The sequence below is a fragment of the Cornus florida genome, unplaced genomic scaffold, assembly GCF_030987335.1.
Source record: "Cornus florida cultivar Cherokee Brave unplaced genomic scaffold, ASM3098733v1 CherokeeBrave_3.0.0_Hap2_Chr04, whole genome shotgun sequence".
NCBI classification, from domain to species: Eukaryota; Viridiplantae; Streptophyta; class Magnoliopsida; order Cornales; family Cornaceae; genus Cornus; species Cornus florida.
Window position 1 is genome coordinate 78,523,753 of NW_026775574.1, and position 27,602 is coordinate 78,551,354.

General features: G+C 35.2%; 1 protein-coding gene across 1 annotated transcript; it reads right to left on the reverse strand.

The window, feature by feature from the left end:
• Positions 1-8,553: 8,553 nt before the first annotated feature.
• Positions 8,554-14,197, reverse strand: LOC132305160 (disease resistance protein RPM1-like). Its single transcript, XM_059802839.1, has 3 exons — positions 13,184-14,197; positions 12,389-13,045; positions 8,554-8,919 (listed from the first exon to the last, which is right to left on the reverse strand). The coding sequence occupies exons 1-3, from the start codon at positions 14,195-14,197 to the stop codon at positions 8,554-8,556; spliced, it is 2,037 nt and encodes a 678-aa protein (XP_059658822.1).
• Positions 14,198-27,602: the final 13,405 nt, after the last annotated feature.

Below are 27,602 nucleotides of genomic sequence, written 5' to 3' on the forward strand. Positions count from 1 at the left end.
GAAGCTATAAGAAAAGGAAACGGATCAATTACGATGACACTAAAATACGCACGAGAATGGAGTCCTCACACGATTGACTTGACAAGAATAGAAACACATAAACACCTTCCATACTTCCAAAATACCCAACTAAGGATAAACATAATCATAATAATATACAACAACATTAACCATTTAACACATAATGATATAAGCATTTAAACAATTAAGCATGCCTTTCAAATAATTAAACACCTTAACACTAATCACGTAAGCAATTAAACAAGTAAGCAAATCACTCAACTCCCCATGCAATCCTAGGTAGGCCTCTACCCATCGTCCTAATGGTATTCGAACCATCGCTCTAATACCAAATTTGTAACGACTCGAATAAATACCAAAATAATAAAAAAAATCTATAAAAATTTCGGCATGACTTCCGCAGAAAATGTCCCTCAACAATCTGTAGAAATACAAAAATAAATGTAATGGCCTCACTGGGCCTTAAATTTAACTTATCATGTCCCAACGCACAATTCAAATATTATACTACATTTCCCAAAATGGTTACATACATATAAAAGTCCCGTTCCTCCATCTCATCCAAACATGGAACCCACTTAAGTTACATCAAATTACAGTCCATAAAATGTAGCTAGAATTAAAAGTCCATAACTTAGAACATTATACTAATTAAACTAAAGTGTCACAAGGTAGTTAATATTACATTTACAAAATATTAGAGTCTAATACAAAAGATAACAAAATAGAATGGGTCTTCAAGCTCTTCTAAACCTGTGGTGGACCGTCGTCCGCCACCTCTTTTACATATTCTGAAAAAATGTTAAAAATAAGGGGGTGAGCATAAGCTCAGTAGGAAGTGTCTAAGACACACTTCTAATATCCCCGTGAATCCATGCAATGAATAGATAAAAAGTGAACGGGATCATGCTATTGGGAAACGCACATTCTCAACCACAATAACAAATATATAACAAATATCAACCAATCACAAATTTACCACGATGTCATGAAGTGCAATGTTATGCAAATGTCACTCCCCATTTTCGAAACAATTCCGTTTCAACAACCAAACCGTTAGTGTAGTCCGACCCAAGGCACCTCCATGGCGTCACGAAAGGAAGGTTGGTTAACTATATACGACCACAAGGCACCTCCAAGGCGTCGCATCCGGCCTAGTTAACTCAACTACATTCCCTTCTAGACTACACCAACATCACGGACCATTAGGCGCCTCCTAGGTGTCCGATTTTCGCAACACTTTTAGAAAATATTTTCCCCAAAATAATTTTATTTGTTCTAGCAATTATTTTTCCCCCTTTTTCTTTCCCAATGGATGCATGAATGTTTCATACTTCAAATCATTAATTTAACTATATGTTTTCACACATTTCCATTTACATCATCATCACAATTTAATGAAAATTTATAAACATTCCTTTCCTTTATTTATTTATTTATTTATAACCATAGCATCCATTTTTCTTCAAGACAATAAATAAATAAATAATCATGGAACATACAACACATCAAACACTAAGCATGCTCATTTACAGTAATGAAAATAGACATGTATATGAACTCAAATAATACAAGGAGCACAATTATTATTGTAATTACAAAGAACTACAACAACAAGAAGCTAAGTAATTAAAATTTAGCATGCTTAGAATCAAATTTAAGGGGAAAAATTCACCAAAGGCCAAGAAATTGTAGATTAGAACACCCTTACCTCAAATTGATGAAAACCCCCAATTTGAGCCCAAGAACCCTAGAATTTTGAACTCCCTAGAGTGCACCAAATGATGATTGGCTCCTATCAAATTAACGGCCTCGAAGAGCTCAACAACTTTGCTTCACAATGTTCTACCAAATTCCCAAAAGAAAAAGCAAGATCAAGGTTTGAAGTTGCAAAAAGAAAAAAAAAATGGAAATTGCCGAGAGCAGTCTGGTTACAGCAAGAGAGAGAGAGAAAGGTTGACTCGTGTAATGGCCTTATGGCCTTTTGTGTGTTTATAACATGGGTGGGGCCCACTTGCCTTATTTCTTTTAACATTAATTATATATATATACATATATATATCACAACATTACAGTTTTTCATCTCTTAAATTTTTACTATCATTTAACATGAACAAGATGACAGCTTCAAATCGATGGTTCAATTTTTTTAATTATTTTTCTCAAATTTTATTAATTTTAATTTCATGTAACGGAACACACCTAATCCTTCCAAACACGTTTGAAAAACTTGATTCTTCTTGAGAATCTAAAACTGAAACGGTAGTAAAAATTGTATCTTCAACTTAAAATTTTGTATTTGTTGTGTTAGCTTTCGCTCACCTAAAAAATGGAGTAAATGATTTATCAATGGAGTCTCACCCTGGGCAGTTTATTCTACAATGTAGTTGGGGGTTGAAATTTCATAATGCAACATTCAGGGGTATGTATACTCATTGCCAATAAATTTGAAAATTAGTACTTTTCAACGAAAGAAAAATAATCTTTGAATCTGGTGGATTTTAGCTCTCGTACCCCTATTGTTTGATTGAATTGGTAGGAAAACTTAGTTGTCATTAATTAAACACTCTTGCTTGGTTGCAGACAAAATTAATTATTTTGAATACGAAACGAGGAACTTTTGAATTTTGGCGGTTTTGTTTTGTTTCTTGGAGGTGGCATACTTTGATATTAACAATGTTATAATTATGAAACTATTTTCAAATCAAGTAATTAATTTGAAAATATAGTTATATACAAGCATATGTAAAGTAAAAAAGGAAAAGGATGTGTGAACTTTTTCTATTAGTCTAAATAGTCGAACTATCTTATTTTCAGTAAATATTTGGTCATGGGTGGGATTCTTTCCGTGGAATAAAAGATTTGGTGAGAGGGAAATAATAAAAATTGGGAAGCAAACAAATTTTAAGAACGAACAACTGGTGATTATTATTATTATTTTTATTTTTTACTTTAGATGAGTTGATGATCTTGCAGTTATTATCTTGAGATATTAAGTTCTAGTTCTGTTTAAGCTGCACATGTGATTTGCTGGTGATTATAAATATTGTAGCCTTGAATCCAAACCAATGCTGTTTTAAAATTGTTGTTTGCACTAATAATAAAAAAATGAGTATCATTTACAGTTTTTTTGTCAGATTACAAAATGATATATTTTGAAGGCAGTGGCAGAAAAATATATTTATAGATGCTTGTAAGAGATTTAGGAAGCAAAGAAATACAAATTGGAAAAAAAATGAAGAATAAACTTTTTCCGAGTTTTTTGAAGTCATAGAAAGTGTTTGATTAATGAAATCATGAATAATTTCACAAACCTTAATCAAGGGAACTTTGAAGCTATTAGATCATTTTATTGTATAAAGATTGAATATTTGTTAAACTTATTCGAGTTCCTTTGATAAAGATATTTTCATTCAAAGATTCAATATTTAGACATTAAAATACTCTAATAACCAAACCACAATTACACAAGAGTTACAAGAAAAACTCTCTCAGTAGGAAAAAACTTTGGTTTTTAGCCTCAGTCAATATAAGCTCCACTAATTTGTGACTTTAAAAGGAATTCGATTTAGTTTAACTCAAATCTCTCATTTTCTTTCAAAGATTCAATTTTTATATATTAAAAATATCTAGTCAAGAAATATTACACTATGAGAAAAACCAACCAAATGAGAATAGAAATCATGGCCGCCTCTCGTTCCACTCGGCCAAGGTCTCCCCTTGTACAAATTGAAACATTAACTTTCACAGCTCTACACACAAACTAGCTCAACACAGTGCTCATAAGCACTCCCCCTGTTCTAAGCACCCTTGTTTGGACCCTGCAAACTCTCACAGCTTCATCACAGAAGAGATAACTTCATTGACAAATGATCAGTAAGAAGGATTTTTAAAGATCAAATCACATAAGCTGAAACCCTGATGTGTTTAAAACATGAATGCATACATAATCTTAAATTTCAATATCCTTTTCACCATCTTTAAATTCTGCTTTTGTCCTTTTGCAAAGGCAATTCACCTAATTATCTTTTATTGTATTTTTTTGACTTATTTTTTATTTTTTGTTCTAAGACGGGAATTTACTATTGGTCCACTAAATATTTTTTTACTGGATCACCCCCATGCGGTTATCTTTTTATTGTAATGTTACACAAAACTAATGTTAATAGTTTTATGGGTGTGCATTAATTATGCAGGTAGATTGAATCAGTGACTCTCAAAAGCAAAAATTGGATCCTCTATGAGTTAACAATGCTTTGGACAATCTTGAACTAGCTGCATTAATCTGCCTTGAATTGTTTGGACAAATTAATTTAGACTGGACTAATTTCATTTCAATAACTTGTCTTGGTGAAAATAAATGGATTTGGACCAACTTGTGTGAGTGGAAATAGATGCCTTTGGAACTGCTGAGTACTTATAACTAGCGATCGTCGGCAGTACACCCATGTTGACGCAGCCTCACTTTCTCGAGTTCGTATCCTCTATCGTGGTAGTCCTTTACTGTCACGTACTGTGATGTCTTTTTATATTATGTATATATAATCATATTTCAACATATTTGTTTTATATTTTAACACAATTTCAATATATAGAGAAAATGTGTTAAAATATGATTTAAGTGTATTAAAACTAGAAATAATTAATTATTTTGAATACGAAAGGTGGAACTACTGAATTTTGGTGGTCTTGTTTGTGGGGTTCTTGAAGGTGGCAGACTTTGATATTTAACAAAAGGGACAATTAAATTTCAATTACCTTTTCACCCATCCCCTGATGCTTTAAATTCTGCTTTTGTCCTTTTGCAAAGGCAACTCACCTAACCAACCAACTTTGGGCATCACAATGCTAAAGAGATCAAGATTATTGAAATTAAATATCTTTTATTGTATTTATTTATTTATTTTGTTCTAAGACGTGATTCGTCCACTAAATATTTTTTTACTCGATCACCTTCATGCTGTTATCTTTTTACTGTAATGTTACACAAAACTAATGTTAATATTTTTATAGGTGGTCTGAAATTAAGCAGGTGGATGGATTGAATCAGTGAATCTCAAAAGCAAAAAGTGGGTCCTCTATACGTTAACAATCATCAGTGAATCTTGAATGAGCTGCATTAATCTGCCTTGAATTTTTTGGACAAATTGCTTTAGACTGGAGTAATTTCATTTCATCAACTTGTGTTAAGTGGAAATAAATGGATCTGCACCAACTTGTGTGAGTGATAACTGATGCATTTGGAACTAACTACTCGTCACTGTCGGTAGCACATCCATGTTGACGAAGGCTCATTTTTTGAAGTTCGGATCCTTTGCTGTCACGTATTGTGATGTCTCTTTATATATCTAAATTATGTTTTAACATATTTGTTTTATATTTTAATACAATTTCAATATATAGACTAAATGTGTTATAAAATAGAATTCAAGTGTGTTGAAACGAAAAATAATGATGTTAAAAAAGAGATTTTAAGGAAGTTAAAACGTACTTCAATATTATTTCAATACATCTATTGAATTTTAGAATAAAATTGTTGAAATATAAAACAGATGTGTTAAAAATAAATTGAAGCACGTTAAAAAAATTTCCGCACCGTGCAAAAAGGATTGGTTACAATAGAGGATCTAAATATTGGTTAGTAGCTGGATATCATTTTTTTGATGCTGGCTTTTCTTTTCTCTTAAGAATAATACACAATGAAAAAGACAACTGTTCTATTGAATGGATTTTTCATCTTAACTTACAATTACAATAACACCCAATAAAATTACTAAATTACCGATCAGCACACACAAGATAATAGCTTTGATTGCACAAGATGAATAGATGATACCGATCAACAGTGCACACTGGTGTTGTTGGTACCTAAAATGGGCAATCAGATTCACCACAAGTGTTGGCAAATAAAAAAATAAAAAATTCACCACAAGTGTTGGCAAAATAAAAAATAAAAAATTACATGCTTATCTGCCTTTTCTTGGTTAGAATTAATATTGACTGAGCGTGCAAAAAGCAGTTGGCTTATAAGTAACAATTAGACATAAAGAATAAAATTGTAATTTGCTTTTTTTTTTTTTTGTCCCCATATCTCACCGAGAATCACAAAATTACGAAAAAGAAATAAGGAAATTACAGTAATACCCCTTGCAAATACCAAATTAAATTATCAGTATGCACAAGATAGTTCTGAATAAGGTGTTCAATACCAACCAGATTGTGTAATTGCTGTTGGTAATATTGTTAAAGGTAAGATAGGGAGTCTTTTGAATCTTCATCCCAATTCCGAGACACGTTTTAATTGACCCTCACAGTTCATTTTATTCTGTTACACTCACAAAAGATATATTGTAGAACTCCTGAGGCTCGGATGAGATGGGAAGGTCTTGGCATTGGCTATTATTGGCTGGGGTTCAAGCCTTCCCATCTTCTTTGCATCCGCGATTGAAATTGTTGCTGAGGTGTGAGGTCGCTGAAATGCATCTCCGGTTTGTAGCCTCGGGTGAGTGCTGAAGGAGGCCTATCCAGAGACTTCCCGTGCCAACCAAAAATATATATATATTAGAAAAAAAATTAATCAGTTGACCAAACCACTAACTCAATAAATTAATAAAAAAAAAAAAAATGGAACCCCACCGGGCCACCACGCACAAGCTGAAGGATAATCCACATCTGCACCTTATTTACCGTTGCCCCCTTGCACTTGCATTAGACGCACTTTTAAGAGCGTATGAATACAAATAAATAATAATAATAAAATAAACAAATAAGTAAATAAAATTAAAAATAAAGTGCTTGACTCAATATATTTCGCTGTATATTTATAAGTGTGCATACCCACATTTACAGTTGCCCCCTTGCGTGCGTGTGAAACACTTATTAGAACACGTAGACACACCTTTAATTTTAAGAAATCCTCTTTACAAATTATAAAGTTATTGTAATTCAATAAAGCTTCTTAAAATATTCTAAGTCTAACTTTAAGAAACAATTTAATCCTAATAAAGGAACTATAAGTATCTTGAAAAACTAAATATATTTACTTGATTATAATTTCTTGAAAGAGAGGTTTAAAACCATTAAGCTTGCAAGATTCATAGTGATAAGCTAAGTAAGCTAGAAATGGATACAAAGTGAATTGCCGAGTATGTTTAAAATACAATACAAAGCGAATGGCTAAGTCTGGTAGTGATGGATACAAAGCCAATGGTAAGTATGCTAAAATCAAATACATTACTAAGTATTTTTAGGAGTAATATATTCTTTATCCATTTAACATTTAATAGTCTTGTCTGGAATCCTGTCATTTGATCCACCAACTTGTAGTGCTTCCATGACTATAAATGGACCTTTCCATTGTTTCTGAATTTTTTTTTTTTTTTTTTTTGATAAATAAATATATATTAGAGCTAAAAGAGCGTTCAAAAGAGAAACGAATCCCTCACACAAGAACAAAACAAAACCTAAGGACCCAATGAGTCCGTGAAATCTACAAGATCAACATTAGCGGAACAAGAGCTGCCCTTCACCCACCTAAATTTTTAGAGGCTTTTGACCCCGCATTAGTGGTGTTGCAGATTTTAAGACCAAATCACCCTCGTGGAAGACTCGCGGCTATACCCTCTTCTTGTAATGCCTTGACTGAGTGACAAGGTAATTACTATGCCGAACCATTGCTCGAGTCCTTCTTCCTTCAAGGCTTTCTACTTGTGCCAGCCTATCACATTCCCTATTTTGTTCAACTAGTCGGCTAGCATAAATTAGTTTTTAATGCTACGATAGTCTGGTCTTTCAAAAATTCCTTGACCTGCGCATCAATTGGTAATTCGTTAAAGAAACAAATAACATTCGGATACATATACATAAATATCTTCCAATGGTCCGATGGACGGATCCCACCCTTGCTATTATTTCAAGCATGCGACTGAATGTTCCTACAATGACATGCGGATGAGACTCACTCACGTACCTTCACGGGTTAGAGTCATCCGCACTTCCTCGTCATAATTCATCATCCGCACCCTTTTGATTGTTACTCTTTTTGTATACTGAATATATATATTTTATTGTACTAAATGTACTAACTTCAAAAAGTCAAATCAGTTTTGTTTATTCCCACATTTAACTGCTAGAGGTCATATATTGGCATCAATCAACTTTACATGTGTCCATCCTTTTCCCACTTGCCAATCCCAAAAGTTAATCTCATATATATTATATAATATATTTGCTGAATCATATCATAACTGTACATAATATATATATATGTCTACAGTATTTTATACTTAATACTGTATAAAAAAAAATAATGGAAGCTGAAGGATGATCCACACCCGCATCTTATTTACAGATACTTAGAGTTCCTCTAAATGTGGAGGGCAGCTGTTGTCTTGGAATGTTTTCCTACAAAACAGAGTCCATGACTCCTCTGGAGATAGTGGCTCCATAGTGTAGATGTTACCATGGGATTCTATGGAAGAGATAGAAGCTACTTCACTGATGCGCGTTGTGAGTAGTATTCGACTGCCACAATTATTGTTGGGTAATGTATTTTAAAGCATCCCATGCATTTATACTCCACACATCATCAAGACTTCTCGGTTGGAGGAAATCCTTGAGTTGTGCCTTCAGATTATTGTTGTCCATGGATTCCAATCTTTGAGGTGCCTTCAGCTTCTTGACGTCATTAAAGAGTTGTTGAATTAAGTCTTTGAGAAGCTCTTTGAGATCAAAGGATTGTGAAACAGTGATCCAAGCATGGCTTTTAAAATGATTCTTCACCTCCATATTATCGTAGACTTTCATCAATGCCCACAAGCTCTGCTTCTTCCAGTAGCAGTGAATCACCGCGACGATCATACCATGTGTTATTGACAGTATTGGAGCTTGAGCTTTGCTCTGAGACGTTAAATTTGTAACGGTATTTCTGATGTCACTCAGCAATTATATTCACTCTAGACCTTATTATTTGTATCTTAGAAGCAATTCGATGGTGAGCATTCAAGTATTATGGGAGACTTTCATCAATGCCCACAAGCTCTGCTTCTTCCAGTAGCAGTGCATCACCGCGATGATCATACCATATGTTATTGACAGTATTGGAGCTTAAGCTTTGCTCTGAGACGTTAAATTTGTAACGGTATTTGTGATGTCCCTCAGAAATTATATTCACTCAGTACATCTTTAGTGTCATGGGTAACTTCACGCACTTGCTTAACCCATACTTGGAGTTCAAGGTCACTCTCTTCCATTGCATCAGCTACTCTCAAGAACACCCTCATGCATTCCAATTCATCTTTGACGCACTCAGCTTCTTTCCTTTATTCCTCCCAAGAGTTCTGACTCTTCTCGAAGGAAGATTGTCAGGTGGTCGAGCAGAAAAATTAGTGAAATCTCAGCCATTTTCTCTTTTCTTCTTAATTTCTCCCAGAGAAGAATAGATAGAAAATAGATTTCAATTGCCAGACTTTCCAGATGGAATTTTAGATTTTGGTAGAACCGGATTGGTATGTGGTAATTATTTAGGTTGATTCCAGCTCAAAGCCATAAAATGGGCATTGCTCCAGAAAATCTTGACAAGACATTTAAATGAAATCTGCTTTGAATTTCAAATTTTGGTTGACCCTTTTTGATACTGTTTTTTTTTTTTTTTTCTTCGCATTTATCGATTTTACAATGACATTCATTATTCATCAGTTAAACTCGGGGTATTTTGTCAATACAAACTTGCTGTAACAACTAACTTACATTGCTTGAGTAACAACTTTACATTGCTGATTCGTAACTGATATATTGTTTGCGTAACCAATGTATTGTTTTGTGTAAGCATAAGATCCAAACATAAGAGGTGATCCTTATTCATTTTTATAGAATTGTCTTTTATAATTCTCTCAAAATTGTTTTATATTTTTTGAGTTCTTAAATTTTATTTTTCAAGTACAACACAATTAAGTCTAGTCCTTTAGTGCATCATTAACTATGGGCCTTACACTGTCCTGATATATATTAAATACCAACACAATTAAATCTAGTTCTTTTTTTTTTTTTTTTTTAGAGCAATTTCAAGGCGAAAATGACAATTAGTAAGAAATTTGGCATTTATCTGGGTAGAAAGTTGGTTATTATGAGCAGCTTCAAGTTACATAATATATAGGAACTGCAATATATATATATATATATATATATATATATATATATATATATATATAAGTTGTTAGATCTTGATGGTTGAAAATAATGTTGCATTTTGAAGCACTAATTCCTTTGTAATTGAAATTAAAGAAAATTTAAATTAAATTTTCAATAAAATTTCTCTGATTTCAATTTTGAAACGCTTTATGCTTATGCAGTGCTCCCTAACATAGCTTAATTAAATTTTTTACCCTAATGTGACACAGCTGGATTGGTACAAAATTATGCATGATGGTATAACCATTGTTTGGACAATCTTGATATACATTTCATCATTTTGTGTCAATTCATCTTGATAGACATTAAATACTTGTGGAATATTTCTTTTTGGACAATACTTGTCTACCTTTTTTATTTTATTTTGACAGATACTACTTATCTACTCACCCGCATTTTGACTGCTAATATTTTTTGGAAGAGTACTAAATCACTATGAAGGGAGTAAGTTGTTCGCGAAGCAATTGTTTGTTAGGTTAGCGACTCGTTTGCAAGATGGTGGGAGTGAGTTTGAGGTCTGGAGCAACTCGGCTTGGTTGTGTTTGAGTTTAGCAATGTGGTTTCTTTTCTTCAATCCAGTAGAATGCTTTAATATGGATTATTAATTTTGTGGTTTTTTCTCATTGAGATTTCATACATATAAATCTGGTATGTTTTGGAGCAATGCTACACAGCTCAAAAATTCGTGGTATGTATCTCGAATTTGAAAGACGTATATGTCTTTAATTTTAATAGATATTACACTTTTTCTTTCTTGTTGAAATATTAATGTATTTAATTTATACTTAAATTAAGAAAGTAGATAAGTTCAAAGATGAATAATGTATATACCCATTTGTATGAATTATTCATTGAAGGAGAATTGAGAACGAAAATTAAATTAAGTTTCTCTCTTTAATTTTCTTTTCTCTACTTTTATCACACACACACATATATATATATACACGCTCTTATGCACTCTCGACTTTATAATTATAATAAATATGAAGATTATTGATCAATTTATCAAATAATTCACACATGTAGATCGTTGAGGAAATTAGGATTCTTATTCAAATGAAAGAGGACTCAAAATATAGTTTTAAAAAACTTTAAGTGGATTATGTATTTATTTAATTACTCACAAATAAAAATTGATTGAGAAATTTAGGTTTTTATTGAAAAAAAAGAGTTAACCCCTAAAACGTTTATCAAAAGTGTTATGTTAGGGTTCAAATTTTATCATAAATTTTTTTTTTTTTTTTCCTATTTTCTCTCTCAAACCTACCATGTATTTGCTTGGTAAAATAGCATTCAAAATACACAAAGTTAAGTTGTCATATAATCCGTCACAAAGTTGTCCTATCGCCAAATTTTGAGTTTGAAAACAACTATAATCTCGTAAATGAGGTTGGCAAAAATTGTAAAACTTGTCTCAAGGTTTTCATGGTATCTTATGGGTCCGTTTGAACTCTACCCGAATTGAAAGTTATGATTGGTTGAATTTTGAATTAATTTTAAGTAGTTTTTAAACTTGACTATTCAATCGCTCCATGTACTCAACGTTGCTGGTTCGGTATCAAAGTGCCTACTCCTTGAAGGGCTCCTCCAAACACTACCTTACCTTAAATAGTAAACAACAAAGACACAATTGGACAACCTTATAAATATTGTTGGAGTCCAAGTTCTTGAATTTGACCTTTTTTTTTATACATTGTCTCTATAAAATGAAATGCATTACATAAAAATTAACAATGAATAAATATAAACTCAGAACCGTAGGTGAGTTTAATTATCGAAAAAAACAAAAAAAAAAAAACTGTAGGTGAGCTTGGGCTTGTGAACAATGTAACACAATATACAACAACTTAATTACTTGAAAAGGAGAAAATAATAACAACATCAGTTATCCATAAAAATAAAATAAAAACAAAACATTAGATAGTGAAGATCTCAACAACTATCCAAGGACTCTAGCTTTCTCCATTTCTCTCTCTACATAATTTCCTTCCCAACTGAATACCCCGAATCAGTTATTCTATAAAAATAAAATAACATAATATATTAAAAAGTGAAAAAGAAAAACAAAAGAAAAAACAAATCAGTTATCCTATAAAAATAAAATAAAAGCAAATATTAGGTGACCTGATCAGTACTAATCATCTCACCGACTTAGTAGATGTCGAATGCCAGTGGGTACCTCTTCCAACAACTCACAGTTCCAAATAGTCAGCTTTTCAAGATGAGGCAACGATCCCTTCTCCATTCTCACCCACCTCAATCCTTCTAAGCTGTAAAGCTCTAATATCTTAAGCTTCTGAAACCCTGTCGATTTGATACACATTTCCTCCCCTCGGTAAGCCTTAAAAAGTACAATTTCTAACAGATTGGGCAAATCTTGAAGGGATTGCAATGGATCATCCCTTAACTTGCTATACCGAAGCCGCAATCTCACCAGGTTATGAAGAGAAGTTATCCAATGGGGCAAATTTTCTAAAGGTCCCCACAAATAGAGCCGTTGAAGAGACCCACGAGGAGAAGACAAGTGTTGAATATCAACAATCTCTTTATTTTCTACAGAAGCTACGGACAATGATTGAAGGTTACTCAGCTTTTCAAGAGAGGAGCACAAAGCCTTCCCATCCTCCCTTCTCAACTCCCTAATTCCCAATCTCCTCAACTGGGTCAGTCTCCCTAGCTCTCCCATTACAATTCTACCATTCTCATGGTTCGCTTCAATAAAACAGAGTATTTGTAAGGAAGACAAACCTTCTATTCCCACTATTGCTTTAAAGCCACATGTATCCAAGTTGTAGTTGTACACCAAGAGATGACGAAGACGTTGGAGCTTTAGAATCTGAACAGGCAACTCAGTTACATTGGTGTATTTGAGATCCAAAGTTTCAAGATTTTCAAGCTTACCTATGGATTTCGGAAGCGTTTCAACCTCTGTTCCCCTCAAGCTTAACTACCTGAGATGAAATAGTTTGCCGACTTCATCTGGAAGCATCTCCAAAGAAGCACCCCTCAGATCCAAAACCTTTAACAACCTAACCCCACCACTGAATAATATAGGATTCAACGACTTGGATATAGGTTCTTCCACCGAGAACATGAGCAAGGAACGGAGTTGAGGAAAACGATTTGTCTGCTGCAAGTTCCCCAAGGTGTACTGAATTGACAGGCGCCGAACTTTTTCCGGCCACGTTGTGCTTTCTTTGCTTACCATGGCAGCAATGTTTTGTTGTCTTGACTTTGAAGTAATTACTTCACGGAAAAGGTCATGGATGCGACACTCTCTTAGCCTTCCAATACCATCTATCCTTGCCACTTGGACCAAGCTTCTATTAATAAGCTCTTTGAGATAGCCTTCGGCAACTTCTTCCATTGTCCTTCCCACTCTCACTTCCACAAATCCTTCTGCGATCCACAGTCGAATCACTCTCATGCGCTCAATCTTGTAATCTTCGGGGAATAAACCCAAGTACAAGAAACATATTTTTAGATAGTAAGGCAAATTATAGTAACTGAGAGAAAGTATCTTTTTCATGCTCTCAAGTTTGTCGTGGCCTTCTGACTGAGCGCCAAGGCTACGATGAAACAATTCCCAATCATGGGATGTACTTCTATCTTTCGTAGCTAAAACCCCACTAACTGCCACAACTGCAAGTGGCAAGCCCTTACACTTTTCTAAGATACTTCGTGAGACTTTCTCTAAATCTGGAGGGCAGCAGTTGTCTTGGAATGTCTTCCTACAGAAAAGAGTCCAAGACTCTTCTTGGGACAATGGTTCCATAGTATAGATGTGATCAGGAGATTCTACACAAGATGTAGAAGCTACATCAACAATACGGGTCGTGAGCAGTATTCGGCTGCCACTATTGTTGTCAGGGAATGCATATTTCAAAGCATCCCATGCATGTATTTGCCAGACATCATCAAAAACAAGCACGTACCTTCTCTGTTGAAGGAAATCTTTGATTTCCGCTTTCAAGTCATTGCTGTCCATGGTATCCAATCTTTGAGGGGCCTGTTGCTTGGCTTCATCGAAGAGTTTCCGAATTACATCTTGGAGAAGCTCTCTGAGATTAAATGATTGAGAAACAGTGATCCAAGCATGGCATTGGAAATGATTCTTCACCTCCATATCCCATACCCCCCATCCCCACCACCGAAACGACTTTGAGTCTTGGACTGTCCTCCACAAGCCACCCAATCAGCTGCTTCTTGCGCCCATCCATGCCCACAAGCTCAGCCTCTTCCAGTAGAAGTGCATCACCTCGACGATCATACCATGTGTTGTTGACAGTGGCGGAGGTCGAGCCTTGCTCTGAGACAGTGCTGTAGTTTTGATGTCCCTCGGCAATTTGACTCACTCTACACTTGATTCTGTGTATCCGAGAAGCAATTCGACGGCGTGCTTTCAAGTTCTTAATAGAGCAACAAATCTTACGAAGAAAACCATAGAATCCATCCCCATGATAACGTGAGAAGCGGAGCATGAATTCGTCAAGCACATCTTCGGTGTCATGGGCAACATCACGAACTTGGTCAACCCATGCTTGGAGCTGTGGGTCAATATCTTGTTTGTCATCAGCTACTCTGAGGAAAGCCCTCATGCGCACCAATTCATCTCTGATGGACTCAGCTTCTTCCCTTATTCCTCCCAAGAGGCTCGACTCTTGTTGAAGGAAGATGTCCAAGTGATTGAGCAAAAAAGCTACTACACTCTCAGCCATTCTCTCAGATCTTCTTAATTTATCCCAAGACAACAATAGAGAGACAATAATAGATCGATTACAAGAGTCCTCAATCTTGGTATGAATTTTAGTAAGTAGAAGGCAGAAGGAATTTCAGATCATTTCTCAATTGTGTGGAAAAACTTTGTTTGGAATAAAAAGAGGAAAGAGAGTGGGGAGCCAAATGATAAAAGAAAAAGGAACAGATGAACCGAATACAACACAATTAAGTCTAGTGCATTGTCTTCTTTTGCTCCCTACACTGTGTCCCGCAATGATAGAACTACTGAAATTAAGTGTAGCAATTTGAAGGTGAAGATAATGGCAATTAGTAAGAAATTTACGAGTCGATTGGGATAGAAAGTTGGACTGGGTAAGTTGGTATCATATTTATTTAATTGATTTTTATACCTTCTCTTCGATTTGACACGCCAGCTATTGTTGCTTTTGAGCTGGAATCCATTTTCAGTGATGGACTCACTTTTTGACACTGATCAACTATGTAGCAGAACTATTCTAACACATGCACAGGATGATCATTTTGAATTAGTAACACATTGCAGTTTAAGGTCTGTTTGATTCGGTTTTTTTTTTTTTGAGTGGTTTTGTTTTTTAAGACTTAAGAATTAAGAATATATATATATCTGTTCCTCGTATTTCTTTTCATTTTCTTTATAAAAAAAAATTACTTCTCTTTCTTCTATCAAAAAACTTTTTTTAAAAAAAGTCTTTCTAAAGCTAGCTAGATGCTTTAAGTCTCATATATATATAAATTTTTTTATTCTTTTTCTTAAAAATTTTCTTTTTGTTTCATTTCTATATTATTTATACACAATAACCTCTTTCTCTGTTCTTATTCATTTTTCATTCACTTATTTTTTTTTAAATATAATATAAAAATTCCTAGCTCCCTTTGCCTAGCTCACCCATTATCACAATCACAATATATTCAAATATGAAAACTATACATAAAATCCTAGGCAAAGGGGCGTTGTAGGTGTCTCCAAAATTAATCATGCTACTTGATGAAACCCAATCAATTGTGTTTTCAAATTCCAGCTGTGCTTGATCGTCCAAGCTAGGTGTCTCCATGTCCAGAGTGTCTCCCACGTACATAAATAGAGAGAATGTAGACACTTAAATTTTGTGCTGACATCATAACCGTCCAATTGATTAAGAAGTCAAATATTGTTAATCAATTAAATTTTGTAAATACGGGTTCCATCAATGGACACGTATTAAAATTCTATATATTCAGGCCTTTAAAAAAAATGACAGTTTAATTTAAATTTGAATTGATTTTCATATAAAAGGAAACATATTTCTTATTTATGAAAAAATCCCACAATCATCGGGGAGTTTCGAAATTAAACATAAGGCCATCTTAGTACCTTGCACATTCAGATGGAGAAAGAAGAAAAGAACATCAAAGTGTGAATTGTACCCAACGAAATATTTTAAAAAATTTGTATTTTGAAGAACTGATATGTGTCTAACTTGACTTATTTTAACAATTAAATATTATATACCTGTAACTCAATTAACATTAACTTTGGACAATCTTGATAAGACATTGTTTGGACGATTGCTTTAGAGTAGTGGGACTAATTTTGTGGTTTTGTGTCGGTAGAAATGGATCCGATCGTGGGGGCCAGCAATTGGTTTTGAAATGTTAATCACGTGGACTCTGCACAACTGTCAACTGTCCTAACAGGCACAGGATGATGACCTATCAATTCAATTGTACAAAAATATTGAAACCTTGATCACACACGGTAACAAATTTAAAAAAATTATTGTTTTACCTTCATTGAATTTGTTAAGGATAATTTATACAAACTTCCTCTATGATTTAACATAATTACAGAAATCTCTTTTTAAATTTGAAAATTTAAAAAGACCTTCCCTAAGAATAAAAATATTTTACACGGACCTTTCTTATATGTGACAGACTGTTAAATACAAAATTACTGAAATACACTCTCTTTGGCATATGAAATTACTAAACTACCCTTCTGAAACTCTGGGCTACCTACAACGAGGTGTTTCTCTCTCTACAAGATTTCAACATATTTAGAAAATTTGCAAGGTTGCAAATTCTCTCTCTTTCTGCAATGATTTAGTTCATTCTTTTTCTCTCTCTACAATTAGTCTCTCCTCTACCTTTCTCTTTACATATTTGTCTGTCTTATCTGTGTTTGGGTTTTTGCCACCGATTGAGGACTAAATGTGCATATATACAGAGATAAATTTAGCAAAATAAAAATAAATATACAGAAAGAAATTTACCAAAATAATAAATATATATTAAGAAAGAAAGAGGACTAAATGAAGATCATACATGAGGCTTGTGCATATATTAGCGTGTGTGCATATATACAAAGAAGAAAGAGTAATAACCTAGAATTGTGTCAATATTAAGTCTTTCGGATTTTGTGATTTTTGGGGACGCATTTTGTGATTTTTGAGAATTTTCTAGATCAAGAGGAAGAACCTGACTGACATGTATTTAATTAAATGATGAAGTGTAATTACATTAATTACAAAATGAGCGCTTCTATAACTCAATTAACATAAATTTTGGACACTCTTGATAAGACATTGTTTGGATAATTGATTTAGAGTAGTGGGACTAATTTCATCGTTTTGTGTCGATAGAAATATATTGATGGGATCGTGGGGGCCAGCAATCGGTGATTTTGAGCTGGAATCAATTTTAAGTGGACACTATTGGTTTTGAAATGTTAATCAATTTCACACTGCCTTTTCTTTTCCCACTGATCAACTCTGCACAACTGCCAATTGTCCTAACACATGCACAGGATGATGACCTATCAATTCAATTGTACAAAAATACTGAAACCTGGATTACCCCACAACAAGTTCAAAAAAATTACTGTTTTAACTTCATTGAATTTATAAAAAGGAACCCCCCCCCCCCTCGGCGGCCGACAGGGGCGGCTCAATAAATTATGAGGCCTTAGATGAAAAAAAAATAAAGTGGCTTTTTAATTAAATTTAGGGCAAAGTCCAAAAAATCCCCTCTAACTTTCACATTTTTTCACTAAACCCCCACTGACTATTTTTATTCCAAAAAACCTCCCTCAACTATCAGAGGGGTAACATTATCAACGATATATTAATTAAGGATGCAAAATGACTAAAGTATCCATTAGGCAAAATTTATGAATTGCCATCATCCGTTATGTCGAGCAAAAGCCATTTTTTCTCCCTTTCAATTCTGAGTTTGTTGGTGGAAAAAAATTTTGAGTTTGCTGTTTTTTCTCATTCCTCTCTTTAATTGGGCTAGGGATCATAATCATCTCATATAACTAAAGAAATCATTGACTGATCTATATTCGTAGATTTGATGTACAAAGTTTAGCTCACTCTAGGGTATATATATGAATACAATGAAGCATAATACTCTTCCAATGATATGAGATGTATGAATAGAAGAACAAAAGCTCTTTGGATGCTATATGATGTTTCTCTATGGTAGCAACATTAAATCCCGAAGTCCCCAGCTCTATTTATAGAGTTTTGATGCAGCTAATTCAAAAATATAGCTATTGTGCACGAGTTTTAAGGCAAAATAGTAGTTCAAGTTTGAATCTGCACTAAGTCAGTCGACCGAAATGAATCAACACTTTGTTTCGGTCGTCCGAGATGACAGGATGCCTTTGGACCATTTTATTTCGGTCAGCCGAAATGAATAGGCTTTTTATTTTGGTCGTTCGAAATAGCCTGAGGCCTTGTTGCATAGTTACTGCCCAAACCGATCGTCCAGAATGATTTGCTTATACATTTCGGTTTGCCGAAATGAAACTGCTGCTTCAGAAATTTTGTTCTAAGTTAACAGATGAGATAGTTTTTCTACAGGACATCTGCACATACCTTATTTCCATTGAAAACATTTAAGTAAATGTCTTTACAGTATTTATATATCTATTTACTTTAAGTTTACAATGTAAATAAGGAAGTACCTCCATTTGGATTCAATAAAAAATACTAGAAAATTGAAATTCAACTAAATCAAAATGTAGAAATTTAGTTTTAGTACAAATTTAGATTTTTGACAATTTTAGAAAAAATGAATTCTTATGTAGACTAATGTAGACTTGGTCAAAAATTCTGATAAAATCAGTTTAGGCTAGTTGAAGTATAAAGAGTTATTATCGGGAAAAATTATTTTGAAATAATCATTATTTCAAAAATTAATTTTTCAAATTTAGCCAAAAACACAGTTTTTCATGACGCACATTCTGGGGTTCTAATATCCGTTACCAATGATGGCTTAGAGGGCGTTTGCACAAAACAATGCACAACACTTTGAGTTTGGAAATTAATGTCAAGTGGGCACCATAATTTAAATTTATAAACCGCTTAACACCTATACTATATAGTATGAGTGAGAAGGGATCGTCCCAAAGGATTGTGAGGGTCGTAAAAGGTTGTGGAATCAAGATTAGGGTTAATAGGTCGAGTGATCAAAGGATTGGTTGGTGGTTGAATTAGGCTAAGATGCAATTAAACTAAAGTAAACAATAATGAAATAGAGGTAAAATAAGAGAGAGAGATCTTGGGGTTTAGAGATCACCACTAAGCATAACTCTTCTACACCCTTAATGAGTGATTAATGAGGGGAAAGGCATGTACTGTAATAATGGTGCGTGTGTGTGGTTGTTTCAACAAGCATGGATGACCATTTAAGCATATATTGTCTAGACAACTCAATGAATAGCACAATATATCAAATTAAGCCATTAGTTCCTCTTTAAGCTCACAACCCAAACACAACACACAATTAGAGAAACATGTCACTTGCATTTATAAGTATGGAACATCAAACAACAAGCATAGATTGTCCTCCCATTTAACATCTAGCTACCACTACACTACAACTAAGCTAATGACATGAAATTAAACTAATTAAACTAAGGGAGAGGCACAATCCATCAAGAAATAAGTATGAACCATCAAATAAACCACAAGGACATTCCATTAAGCACTATATCTTGACAATCTCTAGATCTATAGCATTAATATACATAAACATGCATTAACAACACAAGAAATAGAGGCAAACACATAAACATCTATTCTAGCATACATAGACATATGGATATAATGAAATGATCAATTGGAAGCATTAAACCATACAAATCATTGAATAAATAAGATATATATATATATATATATATAAATATGTCAAAACAAGTATCACAATACAAATCCCCTCAAGAATACACAAATCAAGATGTAGAAAGCATACTTAGGTTTAACTCTAGCCCCAAGAGGATGTCTAGCCACTCATGGATGGTGTCCTCCAACCCTCAAGGGCTAACTCCATGGTAGAGATTTGCTCCTTGGTTGATGAAGAGTCTCCAATGGTGTCTCTAGCCTCCTATTCTTGTTTGCTTCCTCACTAAGAGTTCTCTAAGGTATGGTATGATATAATATGATATTCTCTGATGCAAAAAGTAATCCTTATCCTTATATAGGTAGGTCAAATGACACCCAAAATGAGCTGGGGTCGTACAACAAATATTCCCCAATGATTGGATAAATGACAACTTCTTGTGAGCTGAAAATTTAACTTTTTCGCACTAGAGGAAGTTCGATCAATCGAACCTTGGACTTGGATCGATCGAACATGGCTGAGATCTATCGAACTGAAGTTGGATCGATCCTCAATGGCGCGCCTTTTTGGATAAAAACAAATTTGAGATATTTTGAAGATATTTTTGGGAAAAGGACAAAAGCGGTTGGTAGGGTGGTACATCTGGATAAGATTTGGCATCTGGATAAGGACAAGAAGGTTCGATCGATCGAAGAATGACGTTGGATTGATCGAACTTTTGGGATCTTTGAAAATGACATCATGGCTTGGATCTATCTTGAAGTGCTTAGATCGATGGGAGTTCAATCGATCGAGCTTGAGGTGAGATCGATCGAAGATGCTAAAATTCCACCTTTGCTTCCTTTTGCTCCTTTCTTTGATTCATCCCAGAATTGCTTCATTTATACTCTTATTTGGCTAAGTTAGTTTATTTTGGGGATAAGTACCTGAAAATGGAAATAACACGAAATCAATCTAAGGCGGGAAAATAAGATAGATAAAGGTCCTATAATACCTAAGCTTAAGGGGTTTAAATACGCACTTTTCAGCGCTCATCACACCCCCAAACTTAAATATTGCTTGTCCCTAGCAATGAACTACGAAATAAATGAATGAAATGAACAACTATACAACTATGAATCTAGAAAACAATAAAAGGATAACGCTACTTTCGTAGGTAACACAATTGCATTTAGCATATGCAACAAGCCTTTTAAACCCTTAGGTTACCCCTAGTGGACGAGTGAAATCTCGTGAGGGTTTCCAGAAATGATACCCACAAACATTAAGCTCATTCTTTTAAAAGAGGCACCAATATTGCAAATAAGCATTGGGAGAAAATTACCTCAAGTATGCAATTTTTTAACCATTTCTAAGCAATCTCCCAAAATTTCAACATCAAGCAAACAAGTATGGTCCTCCACACATCAAGAAAATGATCATGCAAATCAAAACAACACTAAAACCTTTTTTAAATGGACCGGCATCAAGTGCGTTGCTATCTAAGCCAACTAAAGAAATGAGCGCATCCTTACCCTCAAACTAGCATACAAATCTAGTCACAATCATCAAAACAAAGAGTGGACCTTTTATTAAAGCTTTATTGAACTATGTGCGCTTATTCTTTTCACTCGATTATTATTATTATTATTATTTTTTATTATTATTATTTTTGAATAGGATCAAAGATGGAAGTATTGTGCAATGTAGTGATCTATTAAGCTTTCTAGTGATTCATAAGGTTGAGCGTTAGGTCAATGACTCCCAAACCAGACGGCATTAGGGCATTAGGCGTTCAAACACCCCTACGGACTTACAAACTCAAATCAACTAGGCTACAAATCAAAACAATCGCCATCTAATCATTTCCCACTTCTCACCTTTTGGGAGAAGTCCTCACTTTTTTTTTTTTTTAATTATTTTTGTAACTTTTTTTTTTTTTTTTTTTTTTTGAATCAATTATTAACCTAGAGTTTGGGCCCTCCACCTTTCGGCGCAAGAAATTCAATGCTTGATGAGGCTAGAATCCTGGCTACTTAGTGAAAAAGGGTTTGTTATCCACCTTTATCAAGAATGAAAGCTTTCAATACACTACTAGCCGAATTGGGATATAACCAATTCAATAATCAACAAAGCATGTACCCCACAAATGAATGCTAGTGTGCGCCTGTGCTAGTGTAGAATCTTAGAGTGAATCTCAAAACAATCACAAAATCAGGATGATGTGGACCACAAGTGCAAGCAAGATATCAATTTTTTTAATTTTTTTTTCTCCTAAATAGTATTCACAAGGCATACAAGGAGTATTGGACTCTCAAGTCAAGCAATTTTTAAATTTTAGGCAATATAGTCCTTAAAAGATCAAAATCATATCTAATCATGGACCAATCATAGAAAATCCCTCAAATACACAAGTCATGCTCAAAATTTTAAATTTAAAAACAAACACTGCAAAGCACCATTACCTCCAAACTTAAATGGCACAGTGTCCTCAATGTGCAAAGAGAACAAAATGAAAGAGTATACTAATGCAACTATAGCAAAGAATAGCCGGAATAGAACTATCCAAAGTAGGTGGCATAGCTCCCTCAAACTTGGGATTAACTATGGTCCTGAAATTTTGGTACTTGGATAAAATTCATCAAAAAACAAAAGGGATAATCACAGTGTACAGTGGACATGCAAGTGTAAATGGGATAACAACTGAAAATAGAGAGAGGTGTAAGGGTGGTCCTGAAAATTTTGGACAGTACTCTCTCTCACTAAAGTCACTGGGATGCACCTGATGGAGTCAAACAGATAGTAATAAGAATATGAAAATATGACATCCATGAAGAAAATATATATAAAGAAAAATAAAGTATAGTACATCCGGTATCAGAGCCGACAGACACGGCTGCAAAAATAATATAACAGTATCAAAAATATATAAGATGACAAGAGGAAAAGGATAAAGAGATTAGGAGGAAGATGTAGGATGGGCAGGGCGCGCTCCACGGATGTCTCTGGATAGGTCTCGGAATGCGGCCATGACATCTGTGCGAAGGGAAGCAATGTCAGCTCTGATGGAGACAGCCTCTGATTGGAGAAATGCCACTGAGTCCTCCAGAGTCTGTAGATGCTCTCCAAAGCTGGGGATGTGGTCTGGAGCCTCAGGTGATGGATCTGGAGAGTAATGATCCTGAGTCTGCTCCTCATCGTGAATAGGTGACCCAACTGGAGAGTGCTGCTCTGGGTCCTCGGGAGGCTGCTCCAAATTGATATCAATGTGCACGGCAGCCGGACCGACTGGTATATTGTCCGCTGCTGCTGCTGCTGCCGCCTCCTTAGCCTTTAGCTCCTCTGCGGCTATCACCACGTGATCTTGTAGTATGCCAATAATAACATTGTAGCTCTTATCCCAGTCCTTCTTCTTGAAGGAACAGGATTCTCTCTCAGTGTGCTCCCGTGGCTGGAAGGGATAGCGCTGATCGCGTAAAATCTGGGTGATGAGGTGGCCAAATGGGAGGAACTTGGGCCGCTTGGGCCGTTCCCTGCTAATATAGTCATCATACAGTTTCCTTATCACACACCAGATGAGAGAAGGAATTGAATAGAAAGCATAGAGGACTGTCAAATAGTCGCTTCGGTGCTGAATCTTGTGGCCCGCCATGAAGACGTTTCGGTATAGCACCGAATCAAAGAACCACAAATCGTTTGGAAGATAGGTCCGGGTGGCGAAAGTCTCGCCAGCGGCATGGTGGCCTATAAGAAAGAATGCCATGTCTGCATAGGTAGGCCTGTAGAGAGTAGGATAGGCCTCCTGAAGATCTGGTGGGCAGAGATGGGGACACTGGCAAGATCTGGATAATGTGTCCATCATGATGCTAATCGGATAGCCGTCTATGGTGGTCCGCATCGCCTCCGGGTTACGCGAGATAGGCTGGAGGTTCTAGTAGAACACCCGGATGAGTCTCGGGTATACCGGGTAAGTGACAGGGGCTAGAATAGCTTAGATGCCCTTGCGGAAGATATCATCATATGCCGATCGGGTAAGCACCGACTGGGAGAAAAAGTATGTGTCGAAGATTGACTCATGTGCCACTTGAAGGAGTGAGTATCTGCGCAATGGCTGGTCTAGTTCGAGAGCTGGCTGAGCTAGTGGAGATGGCGATAGAGATGGAGTGAATGCAGTCTCAGCATCAGCTTGAGGGTAATGAGCTGCCTCTGGAGAAGAATGTAATCTGCTGTCAGATATGGGAGACTGAGGTGGAGTGGGCTCATGTGAGGGCACTACTAGCGCCTCTGTCCGCTGTCGGACTCTCCTCTGAGATGGACCTGCCTCGTCGCCTGGTCTGCGTTTGTCTCCGGCGTAATAGTGTCTGCGGGCTACAGTTTTGACCCTAGCCATGGCCTGAAAAATAAAATTCAAAAAGAAGTCAGTGCCGGAGTAAAGAATTTAAAGCACAGTATAGAATCATGTATGTCAAATAAGATGGACAAAGCATATAAATGACATGAATCTATGGAAGTGACTAATGATGATGTGAAACATGCTAGGCAGGATAAGTATGAGATGCATCTAATATGGAAAACACAGGCATTGGCACATATAAGGTAGCATGGCACACAATAGATGACATATGAAGTGTATGCAACAAATCTATGAAGTTCGATCGATCACAAAAACATATGAGATTGATCTGACAAAAGAAACTTCGATCGATCGAAAATGAGTGAGATCTATCTCACCAGATCGATCGAAGAAAAAGTTTGATCGATCGAACTGAGTGAAATCGTGACAGTCATAGATTTGTGACATGGATGGCACGGGGTCCTCACGAATATGGTCGTGGGCCCATCAACACAACATAGCATCAATCCTAGTCACTTAACGAGGCCCATACTCCCAAAATCAAATCAAAACCAAAAATATATACAACCATATATACATATATACACAAAAAGCTTCAAGCTTCATCAATGGTGATTTTCATCATTAAAAGAGCATGGATCTAACATTTAAAGCATATATGTATCAAATGGATGCTTAAATCACAAAAGGGGATTCGGATCTCACCTAAAAACCGAAAGAAGAAGTGGAGAATCGAAAAGGGTGAGATGCGAAATCCAAGAGGAGAGAGAGAGAAGCGACGCTCTAGATGCTTGCCGGAGATGGAAGAGTGGATGGGTGCAGCGGCGATGAAAGGGGTAGAGTTTGAGAAAGGGTTGGATCGATCTTTGAAATCGATCTTGAAACCCTCGGTTCATTTTTTTTTAAAACCTTCCTTTGCCAGTTCGATCGATTGAACTGAATCCTCAGATCGATCGAACTGACATCGATCTCTCCTCAAAGTATTTTTTGAAAAGTTTGTTTGTTTAATTGTTTTTTTTTATATATATTTTTTTATAATAATAAAAATTAAAGATTGAAATCTAAAAATTAAAAATATTTTTGGATTTTTTAAAATATTGAAAATCAAAACAAAGTTAAAAATATCAAATTTTAGAATTGAGATCGATCCGAACAAATGTTCGATTGATCTGACAGAGAGCAAAAGTATGCAGGTTTTTGGGTTCAAAAATTTTCTAAGTGTTTGGACATTGCAGATCTATCCAAGATGAAGTTAGATCGATCGAAGAATTTAAGATCGATCTAGGAATGTCTTCGATCGATGAGACAGAGAGCTGAAATATGCAGGTTGGTACAAGCTCAAAATTTGTCTAAGTGTTGGAACTCAAGATCGATCAAAGGTGATATTTGGATCGATCGAAGGTCTTCTGATTGATCTGAGAACAAGTTCGAACGATGGGACAGAGAGGTGATTTGGATGCAGGTGGATGCAAGTCGAAAATTTTTCTAAGTGTTGGATGCAGGTAGTAGTTCGATCGATCGAACATTCCTTGGAGATCGATCGATCGAACTTATGCAAAATGCTCAAATCCAACATGAATGCTCATGCAATCCTAATCACAGTTCCTAGCAATGCATATGAACCTAAAACCAATATCTAGACTTTGCAAGAAATGAAATTAAAGATAGAAATGAGGGAGGAATATGGTTTTGACACCCTACATAATGCCTTGCTAGTTTTTAACGTCTCTAGCAAGACGTTGGACTCTTTTAGCCTGGATCAAATATTATAGTACATCCCCTCCTCAGTGGGGTGATAAATGTTTTGAACTCCACCCAACAAATGGTTCTTTAAGGAACTTATTGGATTTAGCTCAAAAGATGTTTTTAATCCCTTGTCTATGCAATCACAATCTTTGGGCTTCCATGCCCTTTCAAAGCAAGAATTTGAAACAACACTTCGAGAATGCGAGGTTGAAGATGATCCCTTTGAAGTTTTGGTCTTACACAAAAGCTCACTTCCTTGACATGGTTGGTCAAGACATTTCTCTACAACATTAACCTCTCCTTCATACTTGTCAAATGAGTTAGGTGTGGGATTGAAGATATTTAACTTCACCTTCATGTGGCCAAAAGAGATTTTCGTTATCCCCGTCCTACAATTAATGTTGGCATTTGCGGTTGCCAAGAAAGGACGGCCAAGGATAACGGGAATTTGGCTCTTAGGATTGAGGATCGATTCCGTGTCAATGACAACGAAATCAACGGGGAAGAAGAATTTGTCAATCTTTATCAAAACATCCTTAATGATACCTACATGCAAAAGAGCAAAGCAAGTTCTCTCCATGAGTGTATGTGACTAATTTGGATTAATACAAAAATGGTGGGCATGCAAAACATAGCACAATGATATATATATGTCATAAATTTTAGCTGTACTGAAAAAAAATGGTAAGGTCTGAGTCTTGCACTTTGACAGAGATGGGATAAGAAAAAATGAAAGGTCTAAATTATTCCTTTAATTTTAATGGACGGCTGGAAGTGGTATTGATTATACTACACTAGAGCCAATGGTTCAGTGCACAATGTCAAAGAATCACATTTTCCACACGGAATAGAATGAAGAAAAGGGCACTAGCTAAAAGTGTCCCATGGGCTAAGACTGAATAGAATGCAGAAAAGGGCACTAGAAGTCTTGATTTGAAAACTCAGGCTCAAAAATCATTATTTATAACTTCGATAATTCACTAGTGTTATATACTTATCATGGGGGACATATGAATTGGGATGTGAATGTGCGCGCATTATGTAAGTAGTAAATTGGGATGTGATGTGTGTGCGTTATGTAAGTGGTAACTGCACTTGTTAATGGTGCATTAAGGATATTGACTAATGCGAAGTTTAACTATAAATACGGATTGTTCATTGCTATATGTATGTACTTGGATTTAAGAGAAAAGAATAAGATCTTTCTAGCTCCACTATATATATTTTTCTCTCTATATTGTAGATATAATTTTATGTTCTATATTTTCTTTTAGATTCACAATACATTATTAACACAAATCTCTAACCAACTGAGACTTGAACGAAAAGCTCTCACTCCCTCTCTCTATCTCAACTGATATATCTTACTTGTGACATTAATTTTGATAGACGGTTGAGTTTGTTTACTTTGTTAAACACAATAGAAAAGAAAAAAATAGCCAAAGTATATTTC